This window comes from Capra hircus, chromosome 13 (genome assembly GCF_001704415.2).
Source record: "Capra hircus breed San Clemente chromosome 13, ASM170441v1, whole genome shotgun sequence".
NCBI classification, from domain to species: domain Eukaryota; kingdom Metazoa; phylum Chordata; class Mammalia; order Artiodactyla; family Bovidae; genus Capra; species Capra hircus.
In genome coordinates, this window is record NC_030820.1 from 10,123,944 (window position 1) to 10,146,873 (window position 22,930).

Genomic DNA, 22,930 nt, shown 5'->3' on the forward strand with positions numbered 1-22,930 from the left:
AAATTATTAAACATAAAATTATTAAAAGCAGGAGCTTTTATCTGACTGTACTTCAACAACCCAGAAATGGAGCTCTGACTTGAACAGCATTTTCAATGAACCACAGCAGCCATCTGGAACAGGATACTGTGGGAAAACAAGAATGTCACCAAAAGATTTTATACAGAGATTTTTCTAACGAGTGCTTAAGAACCTCTGCTTATTTTATTAAGCGTCACAAACTTAATTAATTTTGGATAAGCCTGTATTGTCTCACAACAATTTATAGCTTCACGGTGCAATAAATTACTTTAAATTGGACTCATTTTTATTGTAATGTATTGTTTATCAGAGTTCTTCACTGTATCCTAAAGTGGACAACAATCCATTCTACCCTCACCCCCAAAGCTACAGTAACTAAAATAATCCTTTAATGACTGTGGTGGTCTTCGGCCATGAAAGAAAAAGGCAACCGAAGATCACAAAGGATAAGGTAACTGGCATACGCAACACTTCTGAGACGTTCCTCAGACAGAATGTGCAAACGTTTGAATGAAGTTTCCCTGTTGGTGTGATAAGGCTCCTTTCAAGGACTTCCTCGGTTTAACGTTTAACAGGCTGATCTTTCTTTTCCTTCATTCTCATGACTTACTAAATGTTAACTACAAGAATGTTCCAAGTCCTTCCCTTCACACGCAGTAGTCTGGGTAACCCTATCAAATCACCTTTATATGTTTACCTCAGCAAATATTTTTAAAACATGGAAAAAAGATCCCAATGACATAGTATATAAATGAAAATGACAGCTGTGGCTGGCGTCATCAGTGATTCGAGCGTGGTAATGTCATGAGCTGCTGGACTCGTCATGCTGAGGCTTCCACGCACACACAGGGAAGTTCCACATCAGTAAGCACAGCTAGGACCTCCCTGGTGGTCCCGGGGTTAAGACTCTGAGTTGCCAATGCAGGGCGCAAGGGTTCGATCCCTGGTCAAGGTACTAATCCCACACGCGAAGCAGCACAGCCAAAAGATTAAAAAAAAAAAGAGTACAATTATGTGGAGCTATTTTTAGGTGCAGAGATCAGCTCCCAGCCCACTCCAGTCCCCCAGTTTAGAGGACAGCAACTCTTGGGGCTTTCAGGACGCGGGAAACTCTGTGAGGCTCTTGGCCTGTTGAGTCTCATGAATCAAACTGCTGACAGGATGCCAAGGGCTTCCCCATGCTCCTGGAGGGAAAGCTGCTCTGAAGACAGCTCTGTGCATTTGAAGAAAAGCTGGGTTCTTTTTTTTTTTAATGATACACTTCAGACATCTATTCATGAGTTAGGAAATGGGGAAAATGTATCTTGTTTTTTTCTGTCTTGTTTTGTTTTTCTTGGCCATGTCATGCAGCATGTAGGATCTTAGTTCCCCAACCAGGGACCGAACCCATGCCCACTGCTTTGGAAGCACAGTCTCAATTACTCAACCACCAGGTAAGTCCCTCTTTATTTCCAACTCCACTTTAACTCGAGTGTTTTAAAAAGTGATCCTGACTTTCTCTCATGACTGTGTCTAAACCAACCAGCACGGATCACACTGTGATCACAGAACGTAGCCTGGTACACACACCATGCAGAAGGCTACAGTGAAAAGGACAAGGCTGCTTCACAAAAACCCCAAAGGATCCTGAAGGGAGGCTGTTTCCGCCATCACGTGGGGGCCCAGGCACATCACCTCAGCCAGGCCACAGGGATGTCTCAGGACCCCTCATCACTATAACCATTGCTGTAAGGAGCAGTACCAAACAGAGACTCAGAAAGGGGCTCATATGAGTCTCTCATTCTGTTAAAATACATCTTCAAGTCATAAAATGCTTCCGTAGAATTTTAAACATTGCTCCAAGCACCTCAATTTCCTTCCACTAATGGAGATTATGCTGCTAATCCTACTGCATGCTAAATTTCCATCCATAATTGATAACTATTAGGTAGTTAATCATCTCGGGTTTAGTGGATAAAATCTTAAGCACAGAGCATATAATGAATTTGAAGGCCAACGGGAGGGTGATATTAAGGAGAGACCGGGCTAACTCACTCAAAGCTTTACTTAGCACTTATTTACTCGAGTCAATATGACTCCCGAGATGAGTGTCTCATTAAGATCCAGAAATAGATGCCATTACTCAAAGAAAATTACTGGTAATTCTCAGAAAAGAGCCAACCTGATTCCCCTGGGCAAGCAGCGTCTTCAGCCTGGCTATCTCGGCGCGCAGTTCACGGATGAGCTTGACGTTGGCGTCCTCGTTAATGGTAGGCTTGTTGATGATGTTTTTGGCTCTATTTGCATAGCGAAGAGTACTTAGGGTTTCTCCATAATTGACATCAGCAGGTGAAATGGCTGTGAAGAATGAATTCAAAAAATAATTTATCCAGCACTCTGTTTCATTTAACACAAAGTTGGTTTGTAATTTAAAAGTCAGATTAACCCCAGGTCGCTGGATAGACTAAATATTCATTACTGCAGTCGTGAATATTACAAATTATCTGGGACTCATAGGAAAGGTGCTCACTATGCCAAATTAAATGCCATTTCACTCTTCTTAAGTTTAGAATCAGCCATCTAACCAAATCTAAAACGAGACTGGAAACACTCCATTGCAGCTTAGGGAGTTTCCTCTGTTGAACATATAAAGAGAGGATTTCAAGACTATTTACACTTCTCAAGATAAAGCAGAAATTTAAATCCTTTTAAAAGAGTTCTGGCAAAACCTACTGCCTATGAAAACCCAGAGTGTGATAACTTTTGTAAAGAGTCTGTAGATCAGCTAACCCTCTTCCTCCCAAAGCTTTGGTTGATCACATCCCCACCTCAACCCTAACAAACTTGAGAGCTAAAGCGACTACACAATTACATCTGGGGTGCACACCCCTGGGAAGACCCCTGGCCTCCACAGGGACTGCATGGCTCGGGCAGGAGGAGACATGGAGACAAGAAAAGTCGGGGGGCAGCTGGAAGGGAAATTCTCAACAGTTATCTCCCCCTTGCATATTTTCCCTTCTGTTCTGCTTCTTCCTGTTAATTAGTGAAAATATAGATGTATATTATTGTTATCATATATATCACACTTTTTCCTCTCAATTCTTAATCTTAAAATCCTTATTTTCTGCTTTTAAATAGAAAAATAAAGTTGGGTTATTTCCAGTTTATGTCTAGAGTTGGCAGAGTTGGAAGTTTCTGTCCTATAAGCACAACTGAGGATCATCCTGCATGGACATCAGTTTGCATAACCAAAAAAACGGCAAGTTAATGTAACCAGGAAGAGGGGAAAAGAGTCAATAATACCATACTGGACCACCACAGTAAGTACTTTTCTTCAAAATAGAAAAGTGTTTTTTTTTTTTTTTTTAAAGAGGTGCTACTTCCTAATGAAATACTTTAAACTTAAAATAGCCACAATCAATTCACATGAAACACTGTATGTTGATAAGAAAAAAAAAAAAACAAAAATTCTTACTGGCTATCATGATAGTTTTAGAGTTTCCGCCGAGGCTGTCTTTCAACAACCAAGTCAAAACAGAATCCCTGTAAGGCACAAAAACTTGCTTCTTCTTTACGAGAGGGTTAGCTGCATCCTGAGATAAATCAGCTGCAGGGAGAAAGAAAAGAAAAGGTGGGGGAAGGCAACGACAATTATTAAAGGCTTTTTTGGTTTTTTTCCTCTTGAATCTGGCTTCAAAAAACCTTGACGCTATTACTCTAGTTTGTAACACAAGCATTAAACCTAAGCTCTTCATGCCACTATGGAGCACCGAGAGCAAGAGCAGGCAGGAGACAAGTGTGAATCTACCTAAGGCAGAAATGACGTTTCCCAGCGTCACGAGGGACTTGTTGATGTTGCCCCCTTCCTTCAGCCGGACCCCGGTGGCACCAGTGGCGTCCGCCCGCTCACTTCCAGCAAGATCGACCAAGTGGATCTTACTCACGGTTTCTGAAGGCATTTCAGAATCAAATTTTGCCTATGGTGAAATAAAAATGCAAAATGGAAGAGGTATAAAGAACGCCAATATTTACATAACACTGTGTGTTTGTTTTTCTTCTGTGTCATTCATATTTATTAATCTTCTCTCCCCAACTAGATTATTATTTCTTAACAGAAACAAAAATCTTTCACATCCTCATTGATAACTAGCATTGGACTGGCAACATATTTAGCAATCAAATTATTTTTGGTTGACTCTCTTTTTTTAACTCTTTTATTTTATATCAGAATATAGGCAACTAATAATGCTGTGATAATCTCAGGTGCACATCAGAGCAACTCAGCCATACATACACATGGCTCCATTCTCCCCCAAACTCCCCTCCCATCCAGGCTGCCACATATGTTTCTGTGTTTATAACATAAGTTCAAGGGCTTCCCTCATAGCTCAGTTGGTAAAGAATCTGCCTACAATGCAGGAGACCTGGGTTTGATCCCCGGGTCAGAGAGATCCTCTGGAAAACAAAATGGCAACCCACTCCAGTATTCTTGCCTGGAGAATCTCACGGACAAAGGAGCTTGGCAGGCTACTGTCCATGGGGTCACAAGAGTCAGACACGACTTATCAACTAAACCACCAATACAAGTTCTAATTATTTCCCACTCCTCACTGTGATCTCTCAGGGTACATTTTTTCTTAATTTTGTTGTTTCATTGGGCTTCTTCCTGATCACAATAATTATACTGGACACAATAGAAGCCGACCATATGTGAGTCTTAAACTTTCTGAAGAACCACCAATTCCATTATCCAAATCACTCAGTCATTCAACAAGGGCTGAAGGGAGAAGGAAGCTAGACCCTGAGGGGCACTCATTCCATAAAGAAAAATATAAGTAAACAAATAATTAGGTTTGCTCTCACCTAAAATCTTGAACAAGACAAGCATAATGGCTTTCCAAAATATGATAAACAGACAATTATCTGAAAGATCATCCAACCATTATTTGATGTTAAAATACAATTTGTTTCACAATTATAAAATAGCGAAAATCTTAAATACTGTATTCTTTGATTCCGAATTCTACCAAAATCTTACTTTCCCAAGACTTTTAACCCATGTTTTACAGTCTGAACCAAAATGCCAAGAAGAAGTTACTGCATTTTGCTACAAAAGCAAGCCTCTTAGGAACTAGGGATGGCCACATCCTAATCCACATTAACCAGAAAACAGGAGAAAAACGAGCAAACGTAATAAAAGATACATTTCTGGAGAATTTATCAGGAGTTGTTCCAATTGACCTTGGAGAATTTTTTCATCTTCTTTGCTCTCTGATCCCCCTCATGAATTATGCTGTCTTTCTACCTGACATGCACAATGGTTAACACAGGCCAGACTCTCCCGACACTTTCAGGCTCATTGGTTTCACTGGCCTCCGTGTTAACATTATTTCCCGAGTCATTTCCACGTGTGTTCTAAACGCTCTCCACCTCCAGATCAGAACATTAATACTTAAAAACATCCCTTGTCCTTTAATATTATTTTAATAATCACAATTAGCATTGTGGGGTGAGTTCCACGGAGCCATAGAGGACCATCCACCTTAGACCACTCAGGGTGATGAGTTCCTCACCCCCGCCTCCAGCTGCTCTGTCTGGCAACCCATCATCTACCACAAAGCGTGCAACAATGAAAACTCTGGCTTAATTAAACACAGAACACCTTTTTTTTTAATGTGGAGAACAGGGCAGAAGCCTGCTAAATATGTCTTAGAGGTCTTCATCAGGCTACATTTCAAATGAGCGTGTTTGCAACTGCAGAGAAACCATCACGCAGCTCATCTTCAGGTCTGCCAACTGCTAAGTCGCTTCAGTCGTGTCCAACTCTGTGTGGCCCCATAGACGGCAGCCCACCAGGATCCCCCGTCCCTGGGATTCTCCAGGCAAGAACACTGAAGTGGGTTGCCATTTCCTTCTCCAATTCGTGAAAGTGAAAAGTGAAAGTGAAGTCGCTCAGTCGTCTCGGACTCTTCGCGACCCCATGGACTGCAGCCCACCAGGCTCCTCCGTCCATGGGATTTTCCAGGCAAGAGTACTGGAGTGGGGTGCCATTGCCTTCTCCACATGTTCAGGTCTAAAGAACAAGAAAACAGCGGTGGGGCGCCTCTGGGGCGCCCGGCTCAGCACAGACCAGTCCGCAGCCGGCGCTGATGAGCGCGTGACGCGCTCGGGGGCGGGGCGACGGCCCTCACCTGCGTGAACTTGATGGTGAAGATGGCGTGAGACCGGCTGCTGACGTCATTCATCCCAGTGGCGGCGGTGGTCCGGTTGATGTTTCCTGCCTCCATAAGCTCTTCGACATCACCATAATTCTGCACTAAATGTTTGGATAAATCTGAAAAAAAAAGAGGGGGGTGAAGAAATCTCCCCAACAGATAGTAGAGGGAAGAAGAGAGGTATTTCTACAAAATAATACATGACTGTACAAATCTGTGGGCTTCCCAAATGGCACAGTGGTTAAAAATCCGTTTGCCAATGCAGGAGATGAGGGTTCAATTCCTGGGTGGGGAAGATCCCCTGGAGAAGGAAACTGCAACAGTACTCCACAATTCTTGCCTGGGAAATTCCATGGACAGAGGAGCCTGGCGGGCTACAGTCCATGGGGCCACAAAGAGTCAGACACAACTGAGCACACACACATCTGCTCGTGTGCAAACCTGCAGTGGATTCTAATACAGACTCAGGAGCTGACTGCCTCGGGTCCAGGCCCAGCTCCTGTGCAAACCTGTGCAAACCTGCGGTGGTTTCTAATGCAGACTCAGGAGCTGACTGCCTCGTGTCCAGTCCCAGCTCGCTGGCTGACCAGTGGACTCGCATGGTTATGAAGAAGTCATTTAACCTCACTGAGCCTCAGTCATCTCTCTTGATATTGCATACGGTATTCAGGATAACCGTGAGATATCGCCGTCAACATCATTAGCCCTAATCACACTCAGGGAAAATGCAAACACTACCTCCAGGCAAAACATGACCACATTCTTTAAAATCCTTTTTAAAGAAACTTTTCATTCATCTTTTTGAGAAACATTCATATGCTTTTATAGTCAAAAACTACAAAAAGTACACTGTTCAGGGGTCTTTCCCCTCCACCATCTGATAACCTACCCCACACTTTCCTGTCAAGCAACTCAACATTCTTACTTTTTCCAAAACTTTCTAGAAATAAGCCATATGTATATAGGCCATTCAGTTCAGTTCAGTCGCTCAGTCGTGTCCGACTCCTTGCGACCCCATGAATCACTGTACGCCAGGCCTCCCTCTCCATTACCAACTCCCAGAGTTCACTCAAACTCATGTCCATTGAGTCAGTGATGCCATCCAGCCATCTCATCCTCTGTTGTCCCCTTCTCCTCCTGCCCCCAATCCCTCCCAGCATCAGGGTCTTTTCCAATAAGTCAACTCTATGCATGAGGTGGCCAGGCCATTACGTAAATATTAAACCATCTTTTCCCCCCTTTTACACATGGTAGCATACCATACACATTGTTTTGCATCTTGCTTTTTTCCATGTAAAATACATTGAAGAATTCTGTGTATCAAAGTGATCCCTCATTCATTTCTACGGCTGCAGAGCACTAGACTGTACTAGCACTAGACTGTGTACCAGAGCCAATTTAATAGTCTCCTACTGAGATGACATTGTTGAGAGTTTGCTTTCAATACAAGCAATGCTGCTACAAACAATCTTATACACAAGTTTCTATGAATATGTGAATAATTCTGCAGAACAAATTCTTTTTTTTTCAGATATTATACATTTATTTAAAACTTAGTTCTCACCTTGAGTATGCAAAATACAAACTCCACAAAATGTTCATTTTTTTTACTTTGTAATTTACAAATATACAAAATGGAAGTTTGCTTAAATTTATATTACATATTTATTAAGGCAAGGAACTATATAGAAAAAAGCATTTGTTCTGCTTAAGGCATACTTGGGAATAAACCATTGTACAAATTATTGCACATCTGAAACCACAATGCATAACAGACTATATAAAAGATTAAAGTAAACCAGATGTATTTACTGGAGTTAGGTCATAAATGTAGATCAGAAGACAAAAACAGATTTTCCTTGTCAAAGCAAGCAGCAGTTTCACAACTTTGGCCTCATTTGGTACCTTTAGAACCAAGACTTACCGAGAACCATCATTTAGGCTATTAAACACCATTTTCTGTACCTGGATTTCTTCCTCTTCTTCTGGGACCATCATAATGGCTTTTAGAAGGCAAATAGAATACAATGTGATCTTTATGTTTATACTGCATCAAAACAACTCGAGGGGTTCTGGTCTTCCCTCCCCCCAACTTTCAGATCTAATTTATACCCTGATATCCACAACTTCCAGTCACCCCCTTGACGTGTTGTAAGTCCAGAAATATATATTCAAGTTGTATTTAGAATTGGAATGCTAGAAGACCCAGTCACACATCCATCTGTTTTTTTTGTTTTTTTTGAGTTTGTCTTTTGGCTTCCTGTTTCTCCTGATTTTCCATTCACAAGTTTACTCCTTGGGAACTTGACGATGACTGTAGTGCTTTCTAGCTGGGTTCCTCCCCTCACAAGGAAGACAGTGTGAAAGGTAAAAAACGCTGAATTCTCTTCTGGCAGCGAGGGTCCCATCCGATGTTTGGGGATTTAAAGGTGCCTCTTCATGTGTAAGGCGCTGCAAGAGTGCCGGTCGCACTTCTGACACTGCCCGGTGTATCTGCCATAGTGCCTGGTCAGTTCACCTGAGCGGACAAACTTCATCCCCGGCCATCCCAGTCACAGTGGTAAGGTTTCACACCTGTGCGGGGTTCACAGGTGCGCCTTGAGAGAACTCTCCGTGCAGGTTTAGCCGCAGCCTGCAGAATCACAAGTGTGACAGGCCATCCTTCTCCGGGGCCATGACCTTCTCCTCCGCTTTGGCTTGGGCTCCTCTGGCACGCAGGAACCGACTGGCACGCGCTTGGTCATGGCTCGGTGGGACCTGCGTCTGCCTCTGGTTGGGCAGGAAGGGAGGGTTGCTTGGGGCCCCGGGTGAGGATGGAAGCCCGGGGGGAGCGGCAGGGCAGGATGACAGTCTGGGCTGCTCAGGAGTTCCTCAGCACCCAGGGTCGGGGTGGCCCTGCCAGGGAGCTGCCGCCCCAGGGGAAAGTCGTGCGCAGGCAGCTGGTGGCCACTGCTGAGAGGAGGTCCAGTGCCCAAGCAGGCCTAGAGGAAACAGCCTCCCGCTTGATCTTAGGGCACATGCGCAGTGGCCTGCCCCTGTAGGGCCCACCACCACCGAGTGCCATCTGGGCTGCCTGTGCCAACACTGATAACCAAGGGCCGCAGTACTCGCTGCCAGGGGCACTCAGGCGAACGTGCCCGTCAGTCCACCACGTGGCGGCTGCGGCTGAACTCACACCGGGTCCAATTCGGGCCACAGAAGCTTAGCCACCGGGGCTCACATCACTGATGTTGCCGGGTTGAAGGGAGCCATCGGAGCGGGTGCAGATTCCCGGCTGCAGAGGCGGCTGCGCCCAGGTCGCCCCCCGGCCTGGACAGATCACTGAGGCTGCAGGTGGAGGGCGCACTGGCGGGGCCACTGCTCCACGGGGAGAGCAAGGACGAGGCTGATGCTTACCAGGACGCCATGGCGGCCACAGGCTCCTGATGCGACAGCAAGCTGGAGAGGACAAGGTCCAGGTACAGGTCCAGGAGATCACTGAACTCCCCCGCCTCCCTCCAGAGCAAGAGGGCCGGGCTGCGGCTGCAAACTCCACCACTCTCCAGGTCGGTGGCCGCGGTCGCCGCCACCAGGTCATAGGGGCAGCCGGGAAGCACCGGGGAAGCCGCTTCATGTGGGGGAGCGCAGGGTCAAGGGGGCTGTGCAGGGCGCGTGGACGCGGGCGAGCGGGAGTCAGGGGGGCCAGAGGGGCGGGAAAGGGCACTTGGCCCGCCACCACCTCTGCCCACCGCGCGCCCACAGCCGCGCTCTCTCTCTCAGGCCGGGGAATTGCCCTAGAATACCGTCTTGTCAAGGCTATGGTTTTTCCAGTGGTCACGTATGGATGTGAGAGTTGGACTATAAAGAGGGCTGAGCGCAGAAGAATTGATGCTTTTGAACTGTGGTGTTGGAGAAGACTCTTGAGAGTCCCTTGGACTGCAAGGAGATCCAACCTGTCCATCCTAAGGGAAATCAGTCCTGGGTGTTCTTTGGGAGGACTGATGTTAAAGCTGAAACTCAAAGTATTTTGGCCACCTGATGCGAAGAGCTGACTCATTTAAAAAGACCCTGATGTTGGGAAAAACTGAAGGCAGGAGAAGAGGATGACAGAGGATGAGATGGTTGGATGGCATCACCGACTCAATGGACATGAGTTTGGGTAGACTCTGGGAGTTGGTGATGGACAGGGAGGCCTGGTGTGCTGCAGTCCATGGGGTTGCAAAGAGTCGGACACAACTAAGGGACTGAACTGAACTGAAATTCTTAAGAGGTGGAATTTCTAGACTGAAGCATATACAAAATGTTGATGGATACTGCAAAACTGTCCTCCACAGACGGCAATTCACACACAACAGTAACAATGCATAAGACTGCCTGTCTCCCAACACTGTCCCAGTCAGGTTCCTTATAGCTGCTGGGGACAGGTAACAGAAGCTATCTCAAAGAATTTTTATTCTGCTCTCCTCTAATTATTAGTGAGGTCACTCTTTCTTTCCTTCATTTAAAAGTCACGCATATTTCCAGGTGGCCAACAGAAAAATGAAAAAATACTCAACATTACTAGATAAGTGCAAATCAAAACTACAGGGTACTCCCTCACCCCTGGTCAGAATGGCCATCATTTTAAAAATCTACAGATAAATGCTGGAGAGGATATGGAGAAAAGGGAACCCTCCTACACTGCTGGTGGCAGTGTAAGTTGGTACAGCCACTGGGGAAACAGTATAAAGGTTCATCAATAAACTGTAAGTAGAATTACGTATGACCCAGCAATTCCATCCCTAGACGTACAGCCAGACAAGATACATGCACCGCTATGCTTACAGCAGCACTATTTACAGTAGCTGAGACATGGAAACCACCTCGACATCCATCAACAGATGAAGGGGTAAATCACGGTGTGAGATACATACATATATACACACGTGTGTGTATGCACATCATTAAAAAAGAAGCGATCAATGCCATGTGCAGCAACATGGATCCAACTAGAGACTATCATCCTAAGCGAATTAAGCCAGAAAGAAAAAGACAAATACCATATGGTATCACTCCTAAGTGGAGTCTAAAATATGGCACAAATGAACCTATCCATTAAATAGAAACAGAGTCATAGACAGGGACCAAGGACTGGGGTTGCCAAGGGTGAAGGGGTTGTGGGAGGAATGGAGTTGGAGGCTGAGGTCAGCAGATGTCAGCTATTATATATAGAAGGGATAAACAACAAGGTCCTACTGCATAGCACAAAGGACTATATTCAATATCCTATTATCAACCATAATGGAAAAGAGTATTTTTAAAATGTGTGTGTGTGTGTGTATATATATACACACACACACACGTATAAATGTATAACTGAACCACTGCTGTATAGTAGAAATTAGCACAACATTGTAAATTAATTTTTTTAATACTGATTAAAAATCATCAATATTTCTGTGAACAACATAGTCACATCCTTTGTTCATTTTTCTCCTTGGTAGCAGAGCTGTCCATAATTTACAGGAGCTCCTTATATATTAGGAAAACAAGTCCTTTGTCTGAAACTTGAATTGAAAATATCCTCTCCGCCTTGTAAGTTGTTTCTTCACTTTGCCTATGGTATTTCTACCAAGTATAAAGTTCATTTTTTGTTTTGTTTCAGCATTTCAAATTTAACACTTTTATTTCATGGCTTCTGGATTTTAAGTAAAAAATTTTAAAAGCCCTTCCTTCTCTAAATTTCCAGAAAAAAATTATCCAGGGTTTCTTGCAATCATTATGTCACTTTTTACATTTAAATCTTTGCTCCATCTGCCATTTACTTTAGTATAAAAACTGAGCTCTGGTACCAATTTTCTTTTTTTTTTTTTTTTCCTCCCAGACAACTTAATAACCCATATTCCCCAGTGTTTGAATAGCAGATTTAGTAGAAACTAAATCCCCATTAAGTATTGACAGTAGATTCTGGATTTTTACCCTGCTTGATTAACCTGTCTCTCCAAAAACCCAGCTCTATAGTATGTCTTAACATTTGATAAGACAGTTAAAGGGAAAAGGCAGTTAGGCTAAAAACTGTTAACGATAGTATTTATCCCACACTCCATGGAACAAAAACATAGTTACTCACCTTGCTGTGGGCATGAAACACAAAAGTTCAATCAAAAAGTTACTAAAATGCAGATGGAGTGCTGTTAGCACACCTGGTTTTCCAGGTGAAAAAGACAACAGAAGTAGAAACATCTTTGAATCCATGACCAGTTCTCAGCCTTGCCTCCAATGAAACACGCAGGAAGGACACCACCACAATAAGAGAGCCTGTCTGTGTGCGATTCCTAGTCTCCGGCCTCACCTCAGCTGCCACACACAGAGGGGTGTGCAGAGCTCACTATTCTAAGGACAGCCTTCCATCCAGCCTGTTTTTAAAATAGTTTGCAGGAGCCAGTCCTTTACCCATCACTCCTTGGGACAGTCCTCCCAATGGACCGTGACCCGACGAACATATCCCAACACAAAGGCCGAGAACACAGCACGGGAACTTCAAACACTCTTCCCAAAGGTGAGAGGTCTCAGAATCACCCTACAGTCGTGTTACTGTTAAGATGAGAAAAAACACACCCCTGAAATGCAACGCCATTTAAAGAGGCTATAGAGTTGCTTATCTTGCCTGAGAACTTTGGAAAAGAAGCTTCTAGAGTTCTTAAAGGCAGACTCGATCTATTGGCAAGCCCCGTAAAATCAGCAAATGGCCAGTAAAGTAGAAGCACATTAAATGAATAGAGCGCAGTGGCGTGTTAAGTTGCTTCAGTCGTGTCGGACTCTATAGACTGTACAGTTGGACTCTACAGACTCTATAGACGGCAGCCCGCCAGGCTCCTCAGTCCACGGGATTCTCCAGGCAAGAATACTGGAGTGGGTGGCCGTGCCCTCCTCCAAGCAACCTTCCCAACCCGGGGATCAAACCCTGCGTCTCCTATGTCTCCTGCACTGGCAGGGGGTTTCTTTACCACTAGCACCACCTGGGAAGCCCCAGCGTTCAGTGGCAGCCCGTGTAATTTTTACTACAATTAAACTCCAAAATTAAATGTTTTAAATGTCACCATTATCCTTCCTTTGTCTTCCTCTGAAACTATTATTCTTAGTAACAATTCCCAAGAAGAACAGAGCTGTGAAGACACTCGCTCTTACCTTCCACGTAAGGCCCCTCCTTTGGATGCTCACGGACTCTAAGGTTGAAGGTTTTGGATGACTTCCGCCTAAGCAGATCTCTCACACGCTCATTATAAATTTCTAAGTAGCTAGAAAGGTCAAACAGAGTTGAATTCAGTAAAATTACTTCAGGCACTAATAACAGCAGCAGCAGCAGCATACATTTATGGGAGGTACTATGTGTCAGGTACAGCACTTTACGAGGATCATTTCCTTTAATCCCTACAATAGCTCAAAGGTAGGTACTGTCTTCCTCGTCTTACACAACTGGGCAGTAGAGGCCTGGGGTGATTTAAACAGCCTGTCTGAGGCCTCACAGCCTCCCAGAGCTCAGGCAGCCAGGAGAATACCCTGATTGCCATACCTGCCCCCAAACCACTGGCCAAACTGCCTCTCCACACAGGTTTAAGTTCAGGCGGGCGGGGAAACACCTCAGCCGCCCAGATTTCTTTAAAGCTCAGAATGATAGGGATCCAGCCAACATAAAGAATAACACAAACCTTATTCAAATAAAAGAATAAGGCAAGTGGGTACACACTGAAAGGTCAAAAGCTCACTGCATCTGAGATGAGCATCATACATTAGTTTCAGACCAGGCTGGATTACCCCCACTAACCTCCAAAGCCCTCATCCACATGGTACTCAAGGAGGTCACTGAACACATTTGTGCTGTGAGCTTGACTTCCAACCAGCACAGCGCAAGATGGGGAAAGGCAGACTCTCCTCTCAGGGATGCAAAGGTCCATTCCTCATGCCTTGAATCAAGCTCACACACACTCCCTCAGGCCACAAGCCCTACCTGACTTCAGTTCGAAAAGACGCCTCATCCCATCTGGTGGTTTCGTTTATCTGACTGAAGAGCCCTTCGCAGATCCGGGGTATTAAGCCAGAATCGTCCTGCAGTGGGAAAGAGGGGTGCCTCAGCTGTAACTTGAAATAAAAGCACCTGATGATTGCATCTGCAATGGGCTGAGGTGGACTGAGACTCCGGGGGCCTACAGGCCCACCCCAGGGACCTGGGCTCACCACTCACCCCTTCCAGGGCTGCTTCCTATCCTCTGAAATAAGAGGATTGAGCCTTCTAATTTCTACATGCTGGGACCATAGTAATAGACAGTTGTCAGCTGTCAATCAGCTAAATCGTGGCTTGCAAATATAAGATGTATTCTCTAGCTCTCAAACCAGAGAGTCTACTGCTGTAAAACAAACATTAAAAAATTTGATCTGGTCAAAGGACAAAAAATGCTGAAATACACACTGGGCAGAAACCTTAGGAAGTCCTCAAAGAAGATATTTGTCCTACAAAGGAGCTGATGACTACATTGAAACATACAGACTGTGATGCACTAATTCCTGCCCTGGCCTCCCTCGACAGAAAGGTTTCAATACATCACATTACTTATGTGACGTGGGTATAATTACTGTATTCATGTTTCGGTCGGCAATGACAAGCTGGACGAGTTTCAGAATGGTACCAAGGACAAGGAAAAATGCTCCTGTTAGGGGGCCAAACTCTGAGGTTTCAATGTTTTCTTCTGAAATCTCTCTCTACTTGCACTTAATTTCACATCCCCCCCCCAAAAAAAAAGATATATACATATATATATATATATATACACACACATACACATTTTTATATATATATATATATATATATATATATATATATCATCACAAGGTTTGGGAGAACTCTTTTTCCTTTACACCATTAAATCCGTACCAATTCTTGTAAAAGAAAAATTGGCCCTTTCACCACATTTTTTGTTCTTACTTTAAAAAATAAAGAAAGAATACTCAAATGGTACTCAATTGTAAGGTCAGAGAAAACAGCTGTAACTTGTGAGTGCTTTATAAATGCTGAACTTACATAAACTAGCTAAGAGGAAATCAACAAGCAAAAAAAAAATTTTTTTTTCTATTTTTTGGCCACACACGGCATGTGGTATCCTAGTTCCCTGACCAGGCATCACACCCATGTCCACTACAGCGGAAGCTCAGAGTCTTAACCACTGGACCACTGGGGAAGTCCCATAAATTTCGTTTTTAGAGAAGGCCTGTTTCCCAAAGCACAGCAGGAAAGAAGGAAGGGTGGAGTAACGGTGAAAGGAAACGTGAAACTCTTGAACTCGTCGGCTCTTCTCTTCCTTGTCCCTGCTTCTCAGGACGGAGGAGCCGCAGCACTGCGTTTACTCCTGCTGCAAAGACGCCGCCTGGGTTTAAGGCGCCAGGACGCACGGGCTGAAAGGCTTTCATCCAGAAAGCCCTACCCTCCTTTAATGCGTTACTTCTCCCACGGACCACCGAACCTGCAGCATTTGGGCCACCTCTGAGCCTGCCGGCAGGAAGCCCAGCCAAGCTCTGCTAGGTCCTCGACTCTCAGAGTCAGTGAGCAGTTTTCCAACCCATGACATGAGGAAAGTGAAACACACTCGCACCGCCCAGGTCTGGAGAAAACACAGGACGGGGTAAGGTTCTGCAGTCACTCCCAGCTCCTCCTCTGCCGCCTATGTTGGGGCAAGTATAATTTTAACGTCCTTAATTTAAATAGCATGACTACTAAACTCTACACACTATGTTTATAACTGCGTAGACTCTATATAACCCATGTAGTTCTAACACTTTTTATGTATTCACTGGATTTATGCAGTACCCTTCCACCAAGGAGATTCTTTTTTTACATTTTTCTTGGGCAAAAATGTTTTGAATAATTTTAAAAAGAAGAGTTCAATAATTTTATTCAAACTGTTGGGTTGGCAGAAAAGAAGAATAAATTACTTGAGGGCGCAGCACACTTTTTTTATAAGATTATAAAGCCTTTAAAAATGGAAAATGAACTGAGACTCCCATCCATTATTCATGCTTATAAACTTAAAACTATTTCTAATTTTAAAATCTCTCAGAGGAAATTTCATCCCACTTATTACTGAGTTTTATCTTACTATTAAGAATGATGAAAACACGAAAAGCACGTTTAGTACCAACCACGTAGACAAAAGGGACACTCTCATCAGTCCAAAGAGAAAATGAGAAATTTGCTTCCCACACAGTGTAAGCAACGTACAGAGTCTCCCATCATAGTGTATGACTTTCCTGATCCGGTCTGCCCATATGCAAAGACACAAGCATTATAACCTTCGAACGCAGACTTCACGACATCTGTGCCAAGGGTTCTGAAAACCTGGAAGCAAAAAAAAAAAAAAACAAAAAGATATAATTACCATGGATTTTAACAGAAGCCCGTTCAGTGCTGACAGTATTCTTGAATACTACACCATGTAAAGAAATCACCGAAGAGCTGTGAACAACAGAATATGTGTACTCCAGTTTTTAATCAGAAAGAAACTTCTTAACAAAGCAAAAAGCAATCTCACCCTTTTTCCTACTTAAGTTAACAAAAGATTCCTAAAATATAAAAAGGCAGACGAGGCAAAGGGACAATCATGTACAGAAGCAGAGACGATTTTAAAGCATGATGATTCACCATCTCAGGAGTGAACAGACTTATACAGTGATTCACTCTATACCAGAGCTTCCAGAAACTAAATATTCAAAACCTGAAAGTCACAGCAGCCAGAAGCTATGGCTCAAACCATGCCAAATCAGCGCCATCGTTTTAAGGATACAGTCAGTCTCCAGAGGCTCTCACGAGCTGAGTGACAGGTGGGTGCAGGTGAGGCTGGGATGATGGGCTCCACCGAGTCAGAGTCCAGGCAATTTTCCCTCTTTGGATATTTTCCCAGGAAGATGAGCTTTGTGGGACCTGGGACAGTGCCCACAGTCCTGAGTCCGTGTCCACTGCACCCCACCACTGCAGTGGGACGCTCTGGGGATTGGAAGGCAGTGAAGGCCAAATGTTTGACCTACATGATCAATGGGAAGGAAGCAGACCGAGATGCCTGGTCATCCTACTTACCCCGGCGAGGGAGGGGGCCAGCCAAAGCTTTCTAACCCCCACCTGCCTTCCGGGTTGCCTCCTGGCCTCTCGGACCAGGACACCAAGGGCACAAAGAACACCTCCCTCCTCCAGAAACAAGCCACACCAGCAGCTGAAGAGACAGCAGAGAGCGGGGGTGCGATCAGGTTCTCAGAGCAGGAAGAGGTGTGGGATGCACACAGGCCGGGGCAGGATCGCATCAGCCCCGCAGGAGAGCGGAGTCTCCGGGAGCAATGCCGACTCTAGAAACACCGCCTCGCTGTGGGGATCTGGGCCCTCCGGGGAGACCCCACCCCAGACGGCCTGATGGCCACCGGCCCCCTGCTCCCCCCTCCCCAGGTAAGCGCCCCGCTACCAACACGGGCCTTCAGCCAGGACGCCTCCCGCCCCAGCGTCCCGCCCTCCCGTTCAGGCTTCGTCTCCTCAGTCAGAGGCGTCCAGCCTACGCCTTCCACCAAGCCGTCTCCACGGAGCACCTCTCATCACCCTCCTCACTCTGACTTAAGTTTCACCCACTTCCGCTTTAGGAGCTGGCATTTTCTCATCTTTTTCTCACAGCTGGATGACTACCTCCACCTTCAGCTGTACTCGTGACCCACCCCTGGGGCAAGCAGGCCACCGGGCCGGCTGTCCGGGGGGAGAGGCGAGGCGGGGGGCCGGCGGCGGCCGCGGGGCTGGGATCCACCGCCACCTCCCCAGCCCCGGGCCGCACGCCGCTCAGCATCGGCCTGGAGGCCCGAGCCCACGCGGAAGGTCTTCCCTCACCCCCTCCACGCACATCCACACACACACCGCCGTGAAGAAGCAGAACCAGGAATCCCACAGGGACTCTGGGCTCCAGACTAACCATCTGAGAGGCTGGTTTTCACCACCATATACAGAATAGGAAGAAAACCGTAAATATGTATTTAATCCTTCCTGATCAGACAAGAAAACAAATGGCAGGTGATCATTTCTGACACTTCACAGGGGGCAGTGGGGAGGAAGAACAGCCTTCCAAAAGCTTCCCCAAGAGCACAGGAACGCTCTCTCCTACTTCTGTCTGGGGCTAGAACAAAGTCACGGAAAAGACCGTATTTAAACCAAACCCCAGGGACTTCCCTGGTGGTCCAGTGGCTAAGACTCCACGCTTCCCCCGAAGGGGGCCTGGGTTCCATTCCTGGGCAGGGAACTCAGATCCCACATGCCGCAGGGTGTGGCCAAAATAATAGCAGTAATAAAAAAACAAACCCCAAAGTTTTCAAGATGGAATTCTTCCCTTGAGTTAAAATCCACACCCGCCACTTTACTCTTCTTTTATTCTCTAGAAATCTACTCAGCTGGCATTCCACCTGACTCAGGGGGCCTGGGGGTAGGGCAGGGGCTGGTGGACAGGACCCTACAACTGGCACAGAAAAACGCAGGCCCCGGGGGGCTGAGATGCAGGCCTGGCCCTGTCTCAGCTTCAAATGGCTGGGGACCCAGAGAATCAACAGGACAGTGCCCACACCTCAGGGGCCCCGTCAGGGAAACAGGCTCCCCATGGCAGCTCCAACCAAGGACTTGTCGACCAACTGAGGTGGGGAAGGAGGGGCCGCTGGACAGGCTGACGGGCTGCCCTCCTGGCCAGGGACCCAGAGACCCGCTACGCTTGTCTAAGAGGCTGTAAAGCTGATTCCAGAGCAAAGGGAGGCACTGCAGGGCCTCGCTGGAGGGCAACTGCCCACAGGGGGGCACCGTGCAAACAAAAGACTCTCCATCCAGCTGTCAAGGGGGAGATTTTAAGTCTCAAGTTTCTCTGGGGTCGAATCAAGGAACAGGCAAGCCTGAGAGCAGAGCCTCCCTTTGGAGCTGGAAGAACCATTAAGAAAACCAGACATTACTTAAATGGTCTTTAATCAAGATGAGTATGGACTTTTAACTGCTCACTGACTTTTTTTTCTAAATTCAAAATTAATTTGGAAGGAAGAAATATTAACCGTCCTCTCACTTGGAATTTGTTTCACATTATGGGAAATTTGACTTGTACTCCAGTAACGGGCATGATATACTGTCTCAAGGTGCCTTTACATTTTAATCATTTTTAAAGAGAAGAAAAAGACAAAGGGTGACCTCACGTATGCTAAGCTAGTGATCTTCCCCGTTTACAGCAGGTGTGTGACCTGTCAGCTCAGCTCCTGGGCAGGATCTGCCAGCATGAAAACGTGAGCCCACACAACACCAGCCAATAAAATCAGAGGTGAGGGAGATTGCCTTTTGAACAGAGTAGAAAATGGGTGTTTTCCCCAAAATGCCAAAATTATAGAAAAAGAGATCAGATTTGTGGTTACAAAGGTGGGAAGGAGGGAGAGCGAGAACTGGAAGAAGTTGGACAAGAGGTACAACCCTGCAGTTATTAGAGAAATAAATTAAGGTTGAAAAATAAAACAGTGATGATTACAGTTAACACTGCCGCGCAGTATACAGTAAAGTTGTTAAGAGAGTAGATCTTAAGAGTTGTCATCACAAGGAGAATTTTTTTTTTCTTTTCCTTGTATCTATATGAGAAAATGGATGTCAGCTGAACCTACTGCGGTCATCATTTATAAAGCAAACCACCATGCTGTATACCTTAAACTTACATGGTGATGTATGTCAATTACTTCTCAGTAAAACTGGGGGGGGGGGGGGGATGCAAAAAAATAGGTATTTTCCTGTATCTCTGCTGGTTTTATTAACATGTGGTTCTAGCAGAAAGCAGCATTCACTCACATATCTCAAAGGTTTTATCAGTTTTGAAGTGAGTATAAATAACCTGAGGCTGTTCACAGTCAAGGAACCCAAACATCTGAAGCTCAGACCGGAAGCTGCGAAGTGTGCTCCTGAGTTGAGAACTCTTCATAGTCTATTTTTAACTCTGGGCAGGTATTTTTGCCTCCTGTTACAGCTTCCCTGACCTTAACTCTCACTGAATCCAGGAACTGTCACCCGTTCCCATAAATGGACCACCAACCGCAGACGAGGCTTCTCGGTGAGCAAAGGCATGCTGAGCACCTCCAGGGAGCCAGGCCCTGCTGTCCACGCCGCCGCTCCGCTGCCTGGGCTTTGCCTCAGCACAGCCCCTGTCCCTAGGGGCACAAACCCAGGTTCCAGGCAGGGAAAGCCAGCCACTAGCCGTGTAAGTCAGGAGGGAAGCCTCTGTGGTACTTCCTTCATCCTCTGGTGAAGACGCTCTAAGGAGGGGGAAAGAACCAGCTCTCCTCACACCGGTCACCTCATCCCCATCCCTACACGAAAGCCCAAGTCTGGATTCCACTAGCTGTAACGTTCTGCTCTTCGCCAGACTCCTACCTACCAACACTGGTAAGTCCACTAATCCCAGGACCAAAGTTATCTTCATTCCCTCGCTGGCCCACTTACTCACTCAACTGGGCGGCCCTGTCCACCTGCCACTGAGAACACACCAACCCTTTCTCCCATACCCTTAAGGCCTTCCAGCGGCATCTCCTCCGTCCTATACAGCAGCCCTGGGATTTCTACGCTGCCCAGTCGGGCTTCCCTCATGGCTCAGACGGTAAAGCGTCTGCCCGCAACTCGGGCGACCCGGGTTCAATCCCTGGGTTGGGAAGATCCCCCGGAGAAGGAAATGGCAACCCACTCCAGTATTCTTGCCTGGAGAATCCCGTGGACAGAGGAGCCTGGTAGGTTACAGTCCATGGGTTTGCAAAGAGTTGGACACGACTGAGCGACTTCACTTTCTTTCAATTCAGTGGATTAGATCTACGGACTTGATCTAATACACTGAGTTATTTAACCTGAGTTTCTCTGACAAGAAAACTGGAGCTACCGTTGACCTCGTTTGGTTCCTGAGGGGCTTAAACAGGCAGCGGCCATGAGCACTCAGCACTGTTTCTGACTCCAGGGCACGTTCCCCAACACCAGTCCCCCTCCTCTCCCTGCGCCTCCCTCGTGCCAGGCACCTCCCCTCCCCTCACAGCCCCCGCTCCTTCTGCCGTTGCCCTGTCTATGTTTCCCTGATGGTGAACCGACATCTTCCAGATACAGTCCCTCTAGGCCCTTCCTTGGAACAACTTCTCCAAGTTCACAGCCCATCTTAACTCTAACCCAACACTTACACTGCCTCAGAAAGCCATCTCCACGAAACATTTCTAAACCAACTACATTTCTCAGATTAAGGAGTATGCACGTCATGTGGGGCTCTTCTAAAAATGCAGTTTGGTTCAGCAGGAATAGTCCCTGGAATTCTGCATTTCTAACACTTCCTCAGGCAATGCTGAGATTCCAGCATGTGGACACACCATCTGACAAGAAACTAGATGATGATACCACTTCAAGATGCTGCCACATGGGTAGGACAGCCAGGCTGGGAATTCTACTAGGCTGGCCGGAATACATTCTTAAATAAATTCAGTTATGTTATACATCATTTTAATGCACATTTCTCGCTTTATGTTTTTGCTAATGATTTATTACTTGCTGTATATTTTATATTTATTTTCGACTATGGAAATGATGTTAGACAAAAAGCAAATTTGAGTGATTTCCTTACTCAAGTTCAAAATGGGTCAAAAGGACCAGCGACAACTCACAACATGAGTAACACATTTGGCCCAGGAACTGCTAACGGACGTACAGTGCGGTGGTGGTTCAAGAAGTTCTGCAAAGGAGTGCCTTCAAGATGAGAAGTGCAATGGCCAGCCACTGGAAGTTGACAGTGATAATCGAGAGCCATCATCAAAGCTGATCCTCTTACAACTATACGAGAAGCTGACAAAGAACTCAACGTCAACCATTCTTCGGTCGTTCAGCATTTGAAGAAACTTAGGAAGGTGAAAAAGCTCAGTAAGCGGGTGCCTCATGAGCTGACCACAAATCTAAAAAAAATCATTGTTCTGAAGTATCGTCTTCTCTTTTTCTATGCAACAACAATGAACTATTTCTCAATTAGACTGGGACGTGCAACGAAAAGTGGATTTTATACAACAACCAGCTCAGTGGTTAGATCATGAAGCTCCGAAGTACTTCCCAAAGCCAAACTCATACCAAAAAAAGGCCATGATCACTGTTCAGTGGTCAGCTGCCGATCGAATCCACTACAGCTTTCTGAATCCCAGCAAAACCATTACAACTGAGAAGTATGCTCAGCAAATAAATGAGAGGAACTGAAAACTGCAACACCTGCATTCGACACTGGGCAACAGAACAGGCCCAATTCTTTTCCAGGGCAACGCCTGACCACATGTCACATAACCATCACTTCAAAAGTTAAACAATTAAGCTACAAAGCTCCGCCTCATCCGCCACATTCACCTGACTTCTCACCAACTTTCTACCACTTCTTTGAGCATCTCAACGACTGTTTTGCAGGGAAAATGCTTCCACAACCAGCAGGAGGCGAAAATACTTTCCAAGAGTTTGTTGAATCCTGAGCAACAGATTTTTAAGCTACAGGAATAAACAAACTTATTTCTTGTTGGCAAAAATGTGTTGATTGTAATGGTTCTTATTTTGATTAATAAAAATGTGTTTGAGCCTCGTTACCATGATTTAAAATTCATGGTCCAAAACAGCAATTACGTTTGCACCACCCTTAATACCCTCCATTTAACACCTTGCGACCTGAAGCTACGTCTCC

General features: G+C 45.6%; 1 protein-coding gene across 5 annotated transcripts in view; it reads right to left on the reverse strand.

Annotated features, from left to right (window-relative positions):
- The window catches only part of KIF16B (kinesin family member 16B), a 301,307-nt gene that overhangs the window by 234,959 nt on the left and 43,418 nt on the right, over nt 1-22,930 (reverse strand). For all 5 annotated transcript variants that reach the window (XM_018056936.1, XM_018056937.1, XM_018056935.1 and 2 more), the window contains exons 4-10: nt 16,444-16,560; nt 14,182-14,279; nt 13,362-13,471; nt 6,192-6,334; nt 3,809-3,977; nt 3,476-3,607; nt 2,183-2,358 (exon numbers count right to left, since the gene is read on the reverse strand). In XM_018056936.1, the coding sequence (XP_017912425.1) occupies nt 2,183-2,358; nt 3,476-3,607; nt 3,809-3,977; nt 6,192-6,334; nt 13,362-13,471; nt 14,182-14,279; nt 16,444-16,560 (945 nt within the window). The remainder of the gene's footprint in view (nt 1-2,182; nt 2,359-3,475; nt 3,608-3,808; nt 3,978-6,191; nt 6,335-13,361; nt 13,472-14,181; nt 14,280-16,443; nt 16,561-22,930) is intronic.